Source organism: Maylandia zebra, linkage group LG20, assembly GCF_041146795.1.
Source record: "Maylandia zebra isolate NMK-2024a linkage group LG20, Mzebra_GT3a, whole genome shotgun sequence".
NCBI lineage: Eukaryota > Metazoa > Chordata > Actinopteri > Cichliformes > Cichlidae > Maylandia > Maylandia zebra.
In genome coordinates, this window is record NC_135186.1 from 30,468,104 (window position 1) to 30,485,696 (window position 17,593).

The 17,593-nt window shown below is 38.4% G+C and overlaps 1 protein-coding gene across 1 annotated transcript; it reads left to right on the plus strand.

Annotated features, from left to right (window-relative positions):
- The first annotated feature begins 891 nt into the window (after positions 1-891).
- On the plus strand, positions 892-16,273 carry cd34 (CD34 molecule). The gene is made up of 5 exons (XM_004560398.5): positions 892-1,123; positions 11,482-11,541; positions 11,723-11,859; positions 14,068-14,268; positions 14,526-16,273. Exons 1-5 carry the CDS (start codon positions 1,042-1,044, stop codon positions 14,715-14,717), a joined length of 672 nt encoding a protein of 223 aa, XP_004560455.3. The 5' UTR covers positions 892-1,041; the 3' UTR covers positions 14,718-16,273.
- Positions 16,274-17,593: the final 1,320 nt, after the last annotated feature.

The following is a 17,593-nucleotide window of genomic DNA, read 5'->3' on the forward strand; positions in this document are numbered from 1 at the left end:
GTTTTTGTGCCATTCAGATGACTCACTCTTGGCTTTTGGTGATTTAGTCCACCAGGGACACACAAAAACTGCAGCCAAGCTTGTGTGTGATGTCATGTGTTTTCACAGGCCTTTTTAGCAATGCAAGTTCACACTTTGTAGAATATGAGAAGACTTCCTCCTCTTTACCATGTGCATCATCAAAGTGGCGCACTTCACAGCAAGAAGACTCCTGTAATGGACTGGTGTCCAGGTTGGACCCCACCTCCCCACCCCACAACAGCTAGGATAGGCTCCAGCCCTGAATTGGATGTGAAGTTAAGAAAATGAATGGATGAATTATGAAAAAGCAAAGCTGCAACATATTGTGCTTCTGTTTCTCCTTTTTTCTTTTCCATTTCTTCTTCTTTCTTTTTTTTTGCCTTTCTGCAAATCTTTAGCCAAATTGAAGTCAAATGTGTTGCAGACAATTCTTTGTCTTCTCTCAAAACTCTGTTCACATTTGCACTTTTGCCTACATCTTTTTACTGTACTTTTGCACTTGTTTTTCATAGACCAGTCAATAGAAATGGCTCATATTTCTGCTAGAGTATCACCTGAAGCCTTTCTTAAGTCTAAGCACAACCACCAAATTGCAGAAAAATCGAAACAGTGCATAAAATGTGCACACTTTTGTGAAAGAAGAACCAGGAAACCAGGAAACAAACCTACAACACATAAAGCTTAGTCTGCTGCCAAGTATCTCCCAATAACATCTCATTATCCCATTCTGGCCAGCTAATCATGCGAGCACACACAGGAACACAGTAAAGGGAGGAAGAGGGACTGTTGCTCTGGGGGAAATGGGCAGGAGGCAGTTAGAAAGGGGGTGTGGAAAAAGCACAGAGTGAGAGGCCAAAGAGTCGGGCCATATAAAGAGAAAGAGAACACAAACCAGGCTCTATCTTTCTCCTCTATCAGACCTCATCGACGACCCTTTGCTTCCCCTCCCTCACACTAACCTTCAGTGTGTAGAAACTTTTTGCTCTAACACAGTCCCAGCACCAACTGAGACCAAAGAGGATGGCTACATCAACGTGGAGAATGAATGGACTCTACAGAAAGATGACTCAATCTCTGTTTCTCTGCACTCTGGTCCTTAGCAGTGAGTACTGTAATAAGTATTTATTAAAGTATGTTATTTTGCATTTTCGGGCATTCATCCTTAGTTAGTTATTCTATCCAAACAGAGTTTTATATATTGTGTGAAGTTCATTTATTTTTTTATCTAAAAGTGTCTAACGTTCTACTCCATCAGCAAGATTTTGTTTATGTCACAGTAGCTTACAAACTTGCTGGGGATTTGCTTTGATGTGCTCCACCATGAGATTGCACACAAATGCAAAGAGGCATGGTTAGCAGTGGAGTAGCAGCAGACACAAAGGCTTTGCTCAGAAGTGGAAGCTGCTGTACATACTCATTATACTTTATACCCTGCAGTGTATCTCCGTGGAGCTAGTAAACCACACATAATATAGTCTCAGAATACACACACACACACACACACACACACACACACACACACACACACACACACACACACATATTATGCGGAATGTATTTAGAGAGCTGCACATGTACTACATGTGTAAAAGTAACCACATTTCATATTATTTCATCACTGAGCAAAAATAGTTCTTTCATCTGTGTTCCTTATAGTAAATGTGTGTGCCTTTGTGTGCACAAGTGTGCAATTATGCGGATGCGTGTGGACACACTGGGCAGTCCACTCCAAATCAGTCCGAGGCCTGACGTTAATTGCAGGGTAATGTATGGCTTGGACGATAGAGCTTCCTCGCTTGTTGTAAACCAGGTCTAGTTCTAGTTCAGCCCAATGTAACGACTTCTGCAGAGCTAAGGCCACAGGGGCGGTAAATGCTTGGAGTGACCTTGGGAACACTAAGAGGAGTTTTCAAGATTGATGGAAAATAACTGAAGCTTAACTTTTAAAGGGGAAACAATCATGGGATGGCAGAACATGTTTGTAGTGTAGTAAAGAGCCATATTGCCTGCATCAGCAGCCTAACAGATGGTAATTAAATTTACATAGAAATCTAATTACTCTGGGCACACCCCGTCAACGCAGATTACTTTTTTCGATGTATATAGCCTAGTATACAAGTCACAAAGTCACCTCAAGAGGCGTTACTGTTCAGGCAACATGCTACTCCTTCAGTCTTTCTAATATTTAAAAACGTGAGAAATAATGTCTGACAAGTAAACTAATAACCAACCATGTTTATTTGTGTTAAGCAATGAATGATATGCACTCATACAGTAATGGACCTACAATGAAAGGGACTCACTTGACTTCAAGAACAACTTGTGGCTCACTATTTTGCCAAAGAACATTGGCATGTGAACAGACCAGGGATGAAACCTGTAATTACTAAAGCGCTAAAGCACCTGAGCTCCAGTGACCCTGGTTATTTGTGTTCTAATCTAGTCTAGTTTTATTATGTCAAGAATTTTGTATAATTTAATTAACTGAGTTTGTTTTCACCCACTTCTTATTATGATTTCAGCCATGATCGCCTCGCCTTTTGCTCTATTTGCAAATCAATGTTTAAGCAGTGGTCTTAATTAGCATTTCAGAAACAAAGGATATAAACATTGCACCTTTGTTTTAGGTTTAAGCACACAGCTTCTGATTTCTACTTTAAGAACTCTGCAGTTGTGTTGTCTGCTCACCCGTCCTACGCTTCTCACCACATCCAACAGCAGTCCTTTGATTACACAAATCTGGTCACAGACGGCTCAGAAAAACAAAAACTGAACATTTCTCACCTAATTATATGTGATGGATTGTTGTGTCTTCATGCAGCTCTGCCATTCTGTGTGTGCGTGTGATTATTTTGTTTCTTGTTTTGATTTAGTTTACATGGGTCCCAGCTCTAGGTCACAAGAGACAAATTGTCATTGATTTCTTTTGACAATACCAGCTTCTGTGGTTGCAGTAGTATCAGAACTCTCTGATATCTGGTAACCTTGAATACACATTTTTGCAAAGTCTTGGAAAGTCCCACATCATACAAAACCTTTCGCAATTTGGTATGTTGGCATTGTGACCGGTGTTGTAATAATAGTTTATCTCAAAGTCTCAGAGTATTAGAAGGTAAATGAAGTGTTGGTTCTCACTTTCAGCTTGTTGTACGTGGGAGGAATGGACAGCTGTAAAGACTTTTTATAAAGACAAAACTGCTATAACCAAACAACTTGAAACGGCCTTTGGTTGGAGCATTTCCAAAATGCCAATGGGCTGCTTTCAGTCAGGAGTGATGACTAGCTACTGAAACAAAGGATAATAAAGGACACACCAGCACCAGATGTTATATACAACAAGGCACCCTTAGAGATAGAGTCCCTCAACTGGTCAGAGTGTTTTTTATGTGCCTGTGGCATGTCAGCAGCATATTATAGAGGATGTTTAACAAAAAGTTTTGGCTTAGCAGTAATGTCATGTTGCTGCAAACGTGCAAAGAACTATAAAAAAAAGTGTCCCCTCTGCACAGTTTTCATAAGGTGGAGATTTGCTATTGAGATAAAGACTGCTTTTTTGTTGTATCAGGGTGTAAACATGTTTATTTCTACTGCTGGGACATTAACTTGGGCATCTTGGGCACTGACTTGCAGAATCAGTCTCAAGTGGCCATTCAAAGAACTGTTTTTTTGGAACCAAATTTCCTTCACTTTTAACCCCAGAATTACTCACTTGGTTTATCAGAGCAAACATCCTTGTCACATATAAACAGGTCTCTCACCCTGACTGCAAACAGATTGAGTTTATACACTCACTTCCCATGGCTGTAATTCAGTATCTATGCAGGCGTGCAAATATGCAGCGCTGACATGGCCATGGACTAAAATCTTAGATGATGTCATTCATTGCCTTTTGGAGTGTGTTATAAGCGGTCTCTCTCCCTCTCTCTCTCTCTCAAGATTTCAGGGGAAAACCCAAGCTTTAAATCTGCTCTGGAGAAGGGGAAAAACATCTTGTCTCACTTACTTCAGCTTGTCATCTACAATGACTGTTTCTGTTGCTAAGTCAGGGCCTCAGGCGGAGCAGAATAGGATAGAACAATTGCTGCTACATATCATAGTGAAAAAAGTTTCATTCATGGTTGGAATATTCCAGTTTCTTATTAAGTTACTTGTGTGCATTTTTGCACATGTGTAGAAGTAAAAAGCCGTTAGTACTTTGTGATGATCTGTAAAAATATGAGACTAATTCATTCTGAACAAGAACAAGTAAAAGATGAAAGGGTCAAGACTTAATGTTTTAAAGTGAAAGAGCAGACTTCAGTGAAAATAAGCCCTGATATGTCTCTGCACACACATTTTTGAAACTTTGTTTCTCAGAAAACAACTTTGCCAATGTAAACATGGCCAGAATATTGCCACTCATGACCCTCGGCTATTGACCAGCATTCTTTCAGTCTCAAGTTGTGATGATGAAGTTTGAGTCACGTCATCTGCTGAAGGGTGTGGGTCTTTTATGTAAGCCTTGGCAGATCATGGTCTTATGTCAGCCTAGGGTGTGTGTTCACTTGGGCCCAAAGTCATGGTTGAGGAGCCATGTGAGCTTGCAGAGCAATTAAACCTGAAGCCTGTGTTCTGTAAAACCAGCCATTTTGCTTTAGCGATTTCTAAATGTGCAAACCGGGTTAGATGTGAATAAACAGCTTGTATCAGTGTACATTCTGACACCATATCTCTGAACCCACATGCGCAAAATCACATTTTGAAATGTATTTCTCTCTGAATTATCTTTATTTGGAGCCAACTTCCTTCCAAAAATGATGTTAATGAAAAGCAAAACAAAGCCGCTAACTAATGATCATCCATGAAAAGGAAATTACTTCAATAAATAGATTGTCTAGCAACAATATTTACCTTGTGAAACAATCTTAACTAGAAAAAGTTGCATTTCCTGCAAAAATGCAGTGTGAATTCTGTGTAGTGGAATTTGCTAAAAACAGCTGAAGAAGCTGAACTTTCTGCTGAAAAGAGGTGAAAAAAAATGAAAATTCTGCTGAAAAGAGGCGTAGAAGCGGAATTTGTGCTGAAAACAGGTAAAAAAAAAAGCAGAACTTTCTGCTGAAAAGAGGTGAAGAAGCGGAATTTGTGCTGAAAAGAGTTAAAAAGCTGAAATTTGTGCTAAAAAGAGGTGAAAAAGTTGAACTTAAAATAAATTTTGCTTAAAAGAAATTTAGCCATGGCTGACATTCAAACCCAGTCCTCCGAGTCACAAAACAGCTGCTCGTCTCACTGAGCTGAAACACAGCTCACCCTTGTGAGCTAAATCAGCAAACACACTTGTAATGTGGTTCCATTCATCAAAATGGGCCAAAAAATGGCATAAAAACCTTCATATTTCAAAAAGTATAAAAGTTATGAGCACCAAAAGATATACCAACCGTTAGCAGAGTTTGAATGGTGGAAATTGTATGAAAACTGAAGGGGTAGTTAACCAGCAAAGAACGGAGCAACTAGAATAATAAGGTAGAAGAAAGAAGAAAGAGAAACAGGATCTCAAATTCACACAACAATGAAAAACAGAAGCTGTGCTACCATTCAAATCTTCCTTCTTCCAATTACTGCTGTTCTGGTGAGCTTATTGTTCCTTGTTCCCCTGCTGCAATTTTACAGCTGCTAGGATTGAAAGAAAAAAAAAAGTAGTCTCTCATTTAATTGAAAATTGGCAGTATGAGATGTCCAAAGGATGAGAAGCTCTTAACACCTTTGCTCAGATGAACCTCAGCTCTATATTCAGCTAATGAACAGAAAATAAGTGTGATTTCTAAAACAAGAACTTGGAAAAATCGTTTCACTTATTATGTCATCATTGCTTTTTCCCTTGCTAAAACGTAAGCAACAGATTGTCCTCACTGACTTATGTAAAGTTATGAGGATGTCGTAACACCAGTAGAATGCAATCACTGCATAAACTACATAATCTACGTTGGATACCCAGGCTGGGATTTCCTTAAAGAGGGCTATATTGTTTACCCAGGGGGATAAAAGCTCTTAATGAGCATTAGTGGGGGGTTTTGACTGCCAAAATAATAGCTCTTGGTAATTAATGTTCATTAAATGGCACACTGTTGAAGGCATACTTTAGACATCCTAATTGAAAGCATAAGACTGCACCCCTTGCTGTTCTTAAAAGCCCTTGGTTGGAACACCACATTCATTTGTAGCGTATATGTTTCTGGGCAAGTGTTTTCATTTGTAGGAGATACTGCATTGTTTAGAAATGCGTAAGGTTTTTGAGTTATTACAGTTACTTCTCTGGCTTCCTCTTCCAATTTGGTTCCTTAGTTTCAGTAATATCAAAGCCAGATTGTTTAGAGCGATATGTTTCAGTCTCTTTTTTCTTTCCCAACAGAGTATCATGAAACATGTCTTGAAATCAATCCATGGATAGAAAAGGAGAGCAGCTTGCCGCCTCTTGGAACAGCTGGTGTGTCCAGTTTCTAATCCACTAAGAAAATGGATAGACTGTTTTGGAAACATAGGTTTTGAGTTTCACTGCCCTGCTGAAACGATTTTAATGAGTAAATTAGAGGTTGAATAAAAACAACAGTGAGCGGCTGCTATCAGTAATAATGTTACCTTTTTGTTTTTTGCTTTATTGCTGAAAAACATTTTTTTCAGTACTATAGCTTTTGAAACACAATAGGCTTGGGTAGAATATCAGTAAGTAAAATCTTCCTAATAAAAACAGTCCCAGGTTATATTTCTTAACAACAGGCATTATAGTTCCACTCCAAGAGTATGTTCCTGGTGATGGCTGTTATCTGTAGTTTCCAGCATGTTTGTCCCTGTAGTTCAAAGAGGTCACTGTGTGCTGTGATATCCACATCCTGTCATACAATAGGATGTGCATGGATAACATTCCAAGCCTGTTAATTATTATTGTTTTTGGGTTGTTTTTTTATGGTTGTGTTTTGTTTCAAAGCAGGGGCGTGTGCAGGGTGGAAAAAGTCAACATTTGCCAACCGTCTGTGCAGAAGCAAAATTAGTTCTTATGTTCACTGATTAACTGGTATATTCCAAGTGTTTTCATTGCACCAAATAGCAATAAACGGAACTGTAGTGATTTAGTGTGCTGTTGTTTTCTTGTTTTTTTGGTGTTTAGTTGGTTTATGCTATGAAAAGATCTATATTTTTCTTGAAGGCCTGCAGGATTGAAAAGAATCTCTGCTTAAATTTGAAATATAAAATAGAATTCCTCTTAATAGGAACAACTAGGAGTAGCAAGGGATGAGTGATGGGAGACTTTGGGCTCTGCTTTGGACATCTGGTGAAGTAATGGAAGGAGGGTGTGGCTCATTATGACATCCAAGGTGTTGTCTCTACAGTCTGGGTGGAGGTCAAATCTAAGCCCCAAGGTTTAGGGCTGAGACTTTTCTCCTTTTGCATGATGTTACTGATTTCACAGCACAGCACATATGTAGGGAGGGAAAGAGCTCCCCAAGGAGACTTGCTGCAGCTGCACCACTCATCCCCCTCTCCAGGCCTCCTCCCCAATCTCCCCAGAGAGGAAACAGGCCTCATCCTCAAATACCATAAGTAAAGGACTCCTGTCCCCGGCTTATACTGTCTGACTGCAACCACTTAATCAGGTGTGACAACGTTTGTTTTTACTGCAATTTCCTGCTTCTTCCCCACCCTAAAATCAAAAGCTGGGATGACAATCACAATGGCAGCTGAGAGATTTTTGTTTCATATTTAGTTATTTCCCATAACAGCGACATGGGAAATAAAACTATTCTTATTCTCATATATAGGCAGACATACAGTAGACTTGTGCATTAAAGGAGTCTGTTTATTCAGTACAAGTAAAGTATTGATGATGATGATGATGATGATGATGAATTCAGAACAAGCATTCCAAGTATTGTATGTAGCAGAATCCACTCATGCAGTTTGAGCACTAGATCAACGATTTCAATTTCATCATGGTTGAATTAGAAATTCAAAGGAAGTGCTCAACCTCTGATGCTAAAAAAAAGTGCATTTTTATTATTGTTATGCTCATCATTATTGCTATTGGACTCAATATCTTAACTGCCCTTTAAATGTAGGAAATAGCTAAAAGTAAATCAAGTAAATAAGGTGAAGCAAGCACAGGATAACATAAAAAGTTTAATTTTTGTACTTTTTTATGAGTAGAGAAGCTGCATTCTCAGGAAGAGACCTGAAGCTACCATTAAAATGAACACACAGGAGTAAAATCTGTATTTAATCTTACCTTACCATGGTAGCAACTGCGTTTTAGACAGATTGAACTATCTTCAGAGAACATTACGCTTTGTACATTCTCTAGCTTGTGATTTTGGCACCGTGCTCTTGAAATTATGTTTTTGCATCTGTTAGTGCATACAGCAAGGGAAGACTTTTCCCCAGTGAGGAGGAGCGGTGAAAGAAGGTTGTCTGGCATTAAACAAAACCAAATGTAAAAATGAAAGGTCTGGCTGTCATAGCAAGTTTAGTGCATAAATTGATGATAATGATACGCGGCCTCCTCCCTGCAACATGTAGCTATAGCACCCCTGCACAGACTTGAATCTTCTATAGACTGAATACACAAAGCTTTTCTAAAAGTAGTGATTGATGATGTGCAATCCAGGTTGCCAGTTCTGTAATGACCTTTCATGCTGTAATCCATTACTACAAATCCAGTCACTTGTGAAATTCTTGAGAATCTCCCAAGGGATCATCTTGCTTTATTTCTGGGGCTGACATCCACAGTGTTTACAGCGTATCTGACTTTAGGGGTTGCTTACATTCCCCTGCCATTTAAAGTACATGAAGTACAGTTGGATTAAACTTGAGACCAGCATCTCATTACTCCAGCAGCATGTTAAAAACTCTTGTGGTCCTATAAACTATGTAAAGAGAACAAAGCACTTCCTGGGAGATACATGCACATCATGGCAGCAGACAAAGCAGGTGCTTTAAGAGACTCATATTTCTTTTTTTTTCAAAGAAGTTTTACCTTTTGTCTCACTGTCTGTAATTTTAATTTGTCCAACAACAACTACAGTGTACAGCACATCTGATTTAACTTATTATTTAGTTCTTTACATCTGGCTACACACCACATCACCCAGGCTAAAAGGAGGACAGCCAGGCCAGGAAGTCCACTTCATGTAGTCAAGCAGTGATGAGCAAGATTTACTCAATCTTCACCCAAGATTTACTCACAGTCTTGGCCTTATGCTTTCTGAGAGAGACCAAGGATGTGTTTATGCATTTTTTTGTGTTTCCCTGTGTTTGTGTTGAGACTGGAGCGCCTAAGGCTTCTTGTTGAGGCCAGGGGGGCCTTGTTGGAAACATAGGAAGACTTTTCACACAATTGTATAAGCTGTCTCTGTCCACAGTAGTGAGGCACTACTACCTATAACGGTTTGACATATTCCATAATGTTTCAACATGTAAGGATTAATGTAATCACCTTTTTCTTGAATTGTGATTTTTTTTCATTTATAAAACATAAGAATAAAGGGATTTACAGTGTCTTACAATTCATACAGACTGCTTAGTAAGTGGAATGCTTTAAAATCTTTCACTGATACTGATTGCACTAAGAAATATTTAGAGTCACGAGGTATAAACTAAGGTAAGTCAATTTGGTAGGCTGGCTATTTTTGACATATTAAACACAGCAGATTAAATCATAATTAATCGAATGATCTGATAGCCCAGATTTGTACCCCAATTTACAAATTTAATTGTAGCATATGACCAACTTTGGTCAATATCCAGCCATTTGATGCTGTTGGTGAGAAAGAACACATTGCTGGAGAGAACCTACATGGTCCAATCTAGAGTGGTAGATGCATCATATTGGCCATTCGCTAGCTTCTTGTTTTGGATGAAAACATTTCAAAGTGACCTTGGCACTTCCCCAGAATATGTTCAAATTAGCCATGTTTATAGGATTACAAACACACGCTAAACACTTAAATCTACGTCCCATAAATGTGTGTTGTGTTTCACTAAATAATGATAGTGGTGCACTGAAAACATTTTGCTCTGATTGCAGAATAGTTTTGGTTACACGTAAAATTGTTTACACACTACACTGGGTTTCTTCCATGAGGAGGGGAGTGTTTAGAAGTTCAGGCTGAATTGAATTACACCGCCATCATACAGTAGGCAGGATGATCCCTGATGCTGATTATGTCTCATTTACCCTTCATGACTGTGGCAAAGCTGTGCTACATAGTTATATCTTTTTGCGGCTGTTTTTAAAAAATAAAAGTCAAAGGAGCTTTTTATCGGAGCATTTACGTTTAATAACACTGTCTAGTCTTCAATATATAAAAATACTTGTTAAGATTAATTTTCAGTCATAATATGATTATGATATTAGATTTCCAAAAGAAGTTATTACATAAACAAGATTTCTCCCAGGAGATGGATGTGTGGTGAGGTCACGACCCTTTGAAACTTAGCTGCTCATTTTTATATGATGCAGAGAGTAAAAATTAAGACAACCGTGAGTACTAATTAGCAAGTACCCTTAAGAAAATATGCCAAACTGTTAAATGTTTTTGGGTGGGCTTGAGGCTTAAATCACCAGGAGAAGATGTTCAAACCACCTTTTTAACCTCTATTAGAAACAAACAAAATGGAAAAAAAAACCTCACAGATATTTACATAAAACATCTTTTCTTAAAGGTGATTATATATACATTAGCAGTGGGTTGCAACTGCAAGAAGTACTGCACTGGCATAACTGTGGAAAACCAAGTGTAAGAAGTTTTTGATATTTGATATCTGAGAATTACAGATGATGTGAAGACAAGAGTCAATGCTGGAGATGGAAAAAACTTTATCTTTGGAACCTTAACCTGTATGAATGAACTGAAACAACTAGACGTTAACTACACTCATTTTGTGGGATTTGGTATATTTAATGTAATCATAACTGCAGCAGAGACAGTGGCACACATCATGGAACTAATTATAGTACTTCAGGTAGGACCCGATTGATTTAGTTTGCATCAGAATTTGTAGGCTAATCGTTTAAGATTTGGTACTTGCTCTCATTTGAGACTTCACTATCACTTTTATATAATAAATAAATAAATGTCCTCTTCCCAAGGAATCATAACATTTGGGCTGCACTGCAAGTTTGAAGCAAATCCAACAGAATAGGTTCAAAATAAGGCTTGAACTGTAATGTAAAGCTAGCTAATGTTGCCATAGGAAATGACATTATACTTTGGACCTACAATGCCGAGAAAAAAAACCCTGCTTTGTCTGATTGGCATCAAACTTTATGAGCACTTGCAAGAAATGAAATGACAAAACATATGGGACAAACTGTGTATTTATGCAAGAAGCTTTTTTTTTTTTACCATTTTAATTATAAAGTGTTTAATTTGCAATTCCTTTTTCTCGATGTCTCTGTCTTTCTGTGATTCACCTGCTCTCCCTTCCTTACAGGTGTAGTGATATGTCAAGACCAAACCACCGCCTCTACCAAAACACCAAGTGTCAGTAACGGTAAGAACCTTCAAAAAAATGTATAATGGGATGTGAGAACAGCACTGGATTCCAGAGAATTTCACTATATTTTAGAGATATTATTTTAAAGTGCCAAGTTCCTTCAAAATATATACAGACATGCTTTTGTGACATAAGACATGGTGCCTGACAAAACTTTGTATTTAAACTTTATTTTCAGAGACAAACGAAACCTCCATTGATTCCCTGATTACTTCAATAACCAAAAGTTTGGCTTCCGGTAACGACAGTGCGTTTTGGTTTCTCACGGCAGAACCGCAAATGGATGAAGAAAACACCATCAATGATAATACAATGGTAAATACCGGCCTGTAGCATCATATTTTCTATTTATTAACTAATAGTACCTCTATCACCAATAAATCTAACAGCAAAAATGAAAATTATATATGTTATGCTGCATGTTATATAAATGATGACATTTATTTTTTAAACATGTATTTACAAGGGATGACAAAAGCTGTAGTTATATGTATATGTGCAATATATGTGGAGTATAAGTACAGTGATATGAGAGGAGACAGCGCTAATCCCAGTCACGTCCTGGTGGCATTCCCTCTAACCAAGACCCTTTATCTGGCTCCCTACACCTTGGGCCCCGAGGAAGTGTTTTGTGCTGCTTGGAGGAATCAACTGAATGTGTTTAAAGACCTACAGTTGGAAAAATTGGTCTCATAAAAGTGGATCTTTTCTCAGACATTCCTCAGCAGTTGTAAATCATAAAGCTGTGCTCAATGCTGGAGACAAATGAACTGGAGAGCTAATGTTTCCACTCATGCACTCGAACAGGTGTGGCTCATTTTTTTCACAACTGTTTTTTGCAACAACTTTAATATATTATAGATTTTTTATTTCTTTTTAAGGTTTGTCAAAACAGAAATATCTGACCTACAGAAAGAACTACAGATTTATCTTACTGTGTAATACAATATACTTATCCTCACATTATTAAACTGTAATTGCACATGTATTTTTTGACGAACAACAAAAGAAATTTGATGTTAAATGTTACATCGGAAGTCATCGCTACATTGTGCCATATGTGACTCCAGGTGTGTAGAGACAGCGCAACAAGTCCGTTATATAGGTCATTACTGCAACATCAAGCCAGGACCATCAACTGTCCAACTCAACCTGAAACTAAACATGAAATTCCTAAATAGCTTGATATGACACTGATAACAGAGTCGGTATCAGTGGATCACATTTTATAATATTACAATGGAGGTTATGGGAAATAAGAACACTAAAATCTGTAAATCCAACACATGTTTTTCTCCTTCTATCTTCAGTATCAAATAAATTGTTTATGTTAAAATATGCCGATTCAAATTAAACATCCAACTATGGTCATGTAAGTTCAAGCAAAGCAGGAATGAGATGTAGGATTTGATCAGTCACAAGCAACAGATGGAGAACAGCACAGATTCCCTGGGATTGATTTTGTCATCTGACTTCAGCCTTCCTGAGTTTCTTCCTCTTCTTTTCAAAGCTCTGAGCATTACAGACGAGTCCAGCTGTGAGCCCACTCCCAACTAACTGAGGATTCAAAGTTACAGCTCACAGTGGTCTTCTGGGAATGCTGAAAGCAGTCTGGATCACATTACAGAAGAATAAAAAGTGTTCCCAAGTTACAAAGCCTGAAGTTGTGCAATGATGATATCATTATTCAGGGTTAAAGTGGGTAAAAAAAACGAAGGTGTGGTCAGCAAGTTCACTCAGCTGCATCTTGTCTGTAAGGCACACAAGGCCAGTGTGTAGTCTGAAACACACGTTTGATTGGTGGCCCTGTGCTCAATGTGTATGAATAAAACTATGTACTGAAAAGTGAAAATTGCATTAGGCAATTGCAAAATAGGATATATTTTGTAGGAGATTGCTCCAGCCTAGACAGTGACATATGGAAAAAGTGTACTATTACAGAAACTACTGTCCTTCCACATAACAGCAAGTATGTACTTTTTTGTTTTTCTTACTTTGTGTGAAAACCCTTCATAATATTTTTTTTAATATACTGTATATGAGTTTCTCTCAAAGCTACAGAAGGTGAATTTCAGAAAAAAGTTATTTGTCCATCCATTCTCTTCTGCTTGCCCATCATCATCATCATATTTATTTATTTATTGTTTCCGAATTTCTTTTTTAAACTACTTGCAAATAGACAATCCTCACGCTTCCTTCTTTATTCTATTTATTGAAATAGGACAGCATGGACATTATACACCGGCTACAAATCATATTATAAAAGGCCAACATTTGGCTTCACGTTTAATTTGAACCCTACTCTCCCTGTGAAAGTTCTCTAATTGTAATGCACCACCACAGATACAGACAGCAAAAACTCAGCTATGAGAACTTAACTTGCACTCTCACAACTTGCATCTCATGACTGAGATAAGAACACCTCTTATTTTCTTCTGGACTTTTTTGACCAGAAATGTGTTTTTAACTGTTCCCATATAACTTTTTTTAATCACACATTGTCCTTTTATACTTTTTTTGTAGGTGGGAAGTACTAAAAGTCCATCACCATCATTACATTTATCACCATCATCATCATCATCATCATCATCATCATCGTCGTCGTCATCATCAAATTCCTCTGTGTTTGTGGGACTACTTGTCAGTGGTCTGCTTGCTGCCCTTGGAATCACTGTGGGTTATTGCTATTGCCAACGCAGGACTGACACCAAGGCAGTGAAGCTGGTAAGAATATTGTACAATATACAGTAGAGTATCTTTCCATTGTGGAACTCACTTATTTATATATTCATGCTGGCACAGGTGTTACTGTAAGCTGTAGTACACCATACCGTGCACCCTGGATTAATTAAAAATCTTTATAACAATTGTAAATTCTGAACAGAAAGACGACTTTATATTATTTCATGTGTGTATTGTGATGGTCAGTTGAAAATTTCTAGTCTTTGTTTGATGAGCTCCTACTTGTGGTCTATTTACAGACAGATGAGACCTATCCAGCAGATCAGGAGAACCAGGGGAGCACTCTTGCTTCTGTAGCCCCCCTCATCCCCACTCCCGAGACCCAGGAGAAACCCAGCGTAAATGGAGAGTCCCCCGAGGCAGCAAAGACCCAACCTCCTCCACCTACCAACGGCCACTCCACCACCAAGACAGCAGACACTGAGCTGTGAAATAGTCCAAAATGAATTGAATCCCAGGAACTACCCATCTATACACACAGACACGTCTGATGAAAACACATCTTTGTTTCAGAATTCACTCCTGCCTAATCACACAGAGGCCACAGAAATGTGGACTTTAGGGACTACAGCAATCCCTTACATAAACACTCCTGTTGTTATATGGTCCTGTTACCTGCTCTTTTAGCTACGTGCCTCAAAAAAAAATCAGGAAAACTAGTCTGATGATGACAATAATAGTAGAGATGAATGATGCTGATTAATCACGACGAAGACTCGGTTCCTGGGTTTTGATGGCAGTCAGGAAGGAGAAGAAAGACAGGAGATGGGCAGTTCTGGGTGTGAAAAGACTATAATGTTAGTATTAACCACAGCTTGCTACCATGATGACTGCAGCCTCTGGAGTCACAGCAATGTGCTGTCCACTTCAGCAGAGGCTCTGCCTGTCATCTGGTTTAATGCTCCAGCCAATCATCCAACTGAAAACACAGCTAAAGCACCTAAACAACACGTGTCCTTACATTAATGTAAGACCATAACAGACAGACAGGAACTAACTTACACTGCCTTGAAATCTGTTTACAAGAATACATCTTGTATTCTTAACGTGCGTAGGTGGTTGAAAGTGTGTGTGTGTGTGTGTGTGTGTGTGTGTGTGTGTGTGTGTGTGTGTGTGTGTGTGTGTGTGTGTGTGGGTGTACTATGACATTTTGCATGAGTGTATTAACTTGCATCTGTACTGTGCATTGACTGTATATATCCATACATGCATCTACGCTTATCCTCCTTATTGTACTGTATGTACATATGTGTGCTTCATGGTCATTTTGATCAGTCATGTCAGTGATCGATAAATCTTAACCGCATGCGACAGCCATGAAAAATGTAGAAATTTGTAAAATGATGGCTAACCAAGTTGTGGACAATCGCCATGGTGAAGCAAAACGAGTATTGACATTTAAGTCACACCATGGCATTAATCACGAAGCCAAAAGGCCTCTTTACTCACTGTTTGACCAACAAACTCACAAGGACTTTAGACACAGAGCCTCCTTATGTCACCTCTGCCCATCTATTTGTTAGTATTATTCTCTGTCCAGTACTGTATATACTTGTTTTTATTCTGTGTATCCATACTTGTATTGTTCATTCTATGTGCCAAGATCTTCATTTTATAACTTTTATTGTGTTTATATACTTCTCCCATCATCATGATATTTTATCTAGGTTATATGACAAAGAAATATATTTAGAAATGAATCAAGTTCAGCATCTAATGGTCCAAATATGCCTTTTTTAATCCTATAAATACAGGTAACATCAGTTTTCCCTGACATGCCTAATAACAATAACAATAATGATAATAACTTTGAAAACTTTGATATCAAACTGGAATGTCCTGCATTCATTGTTCTTTTGATCCATCTTGTATCGTACCATTATCACATCAATATTTCAGTGTGACTATTTAATTTCACTAGCACTCTGTAGTTAAAATGGGATTTAACATGAAAAAAAAACCTAAATAAATAACATTGTATATGTTTTCCTGTTTTCAGCCTATTTTTTCCCAGAAAAAAGCGAGTGATTTTGCTTGAGTTTAAAGAGAAGTTGGATTTTTAACTGCTGCCAAGCTCCTTAGACAACTACTGACAAATTGTACACAGACACGTACATACTTACACACATCTGTGGTCTAAAACACATGGAATTTAAGTCCCATACAGCCCATAAGGTCCACAGCTGGTTTACATTAGCAGTAGTAGTGACATCACTTAACACTGTTTTGTCTTTCACAGTTTGGGTGGGGCAGTAAAAACATCCCCCAGCTGTCTTGTTGAATGGATCAGGACATGCTCAGAGTCAAACGTCAGTTAAAAGTCAAGGCCATCATCATGGTTATACACATTTACTTTAAACATTCATGTTATATTGTTAGTATAGTATTTATAATATTATATTGATGTACAGGGTGGGCCATTTATATGGATACACCGTAATAAAATGGGAATGGTTGGTGATATTAAAGTCCTGTTTGTGGCACATTAGTATATGTGATGGGGCAAACTCCTCAAGATGGGTGGTGACCATGGTGGCCATTTAGAAGTCAGCCATCTTGGATACAACTTTTGTTTTTTCAATAGGAAGAGGGCCATGTGACACATCAAACTTATTGGTAATGTCACAAGAGAAACAATGGTGTGCTTGGTTTCAATGTAACTTTATTCTTTCATGAGTTATTTACAAGTTTCTAACCACTTATAAAATGAGTTCTATGTGCTGCCCATTGTGTTGGATTGTCAATGCAACCCTCTTCTCCCACTCTTCACACACTGATAGCAACACCGCAGGAGAAATGCATCCAGTATCCGTAGTTTCAGGTGCTGCACATCTCGTATCTTCACAATTGCCTTCAGATGACCCCAAAGATAAAAGTCTAAGGGGGTCAGATCGGAAGACCTTGGGGGCCATTCAACTGGCCCACGACGACCAATCCACTTTCTAGGAAACTGTTCATCTAGGAATGCTCGGACCTGGCACCCATAATGTGTTGGTGCACCATCCTGCTGGAAAAACTCAGGGAACATGCCAGCTTCAGTGCATAAAGAGGGAAACACATCATCATGTAGCAATTTCAAATATCCAGTGGCCTTGAGGTTTCCATTGATGAAGACTGGACCCACTATCGTTGTACCCCATATACCACACCAAACCAGTTAGTGTCAGACCAATAGCGGTGGTTTTGTTTGTTAACTTCACCATTCACATAAAAGTTTGCCTCATCACTGAACAAAATCTTCTGCGTGAACTGAGGGTCCTGTTCCAATTTTTGTTTTGCCCATTCTGCAAATTCTGGGGCCGATCTG

Excerpts from the sequence above, each read along its gene's own strand:
- cd34 (XM_004560398.5), top strand. The coding sequence starts at position 1,042 with ATGGCTACATCAACGTGGAGAATGAATGGACTCTACAGAAAGATGACT. Across the intron at positions 11,542-11,722 it reads AACACCAAGTGTCAGTAACG|AGACAAACGAAACCTCCATT; the intron begins GTAAGAACCTTC and ends CTTTATTTTCAG. Across the intron at positions 11,860-14,067 it reads CCATCAATGATAATACAATG|GTGGGAAGTACTAAAAGTCC; the intron begins GTAAATACCGGC and ends CTTTTTTTGTAG.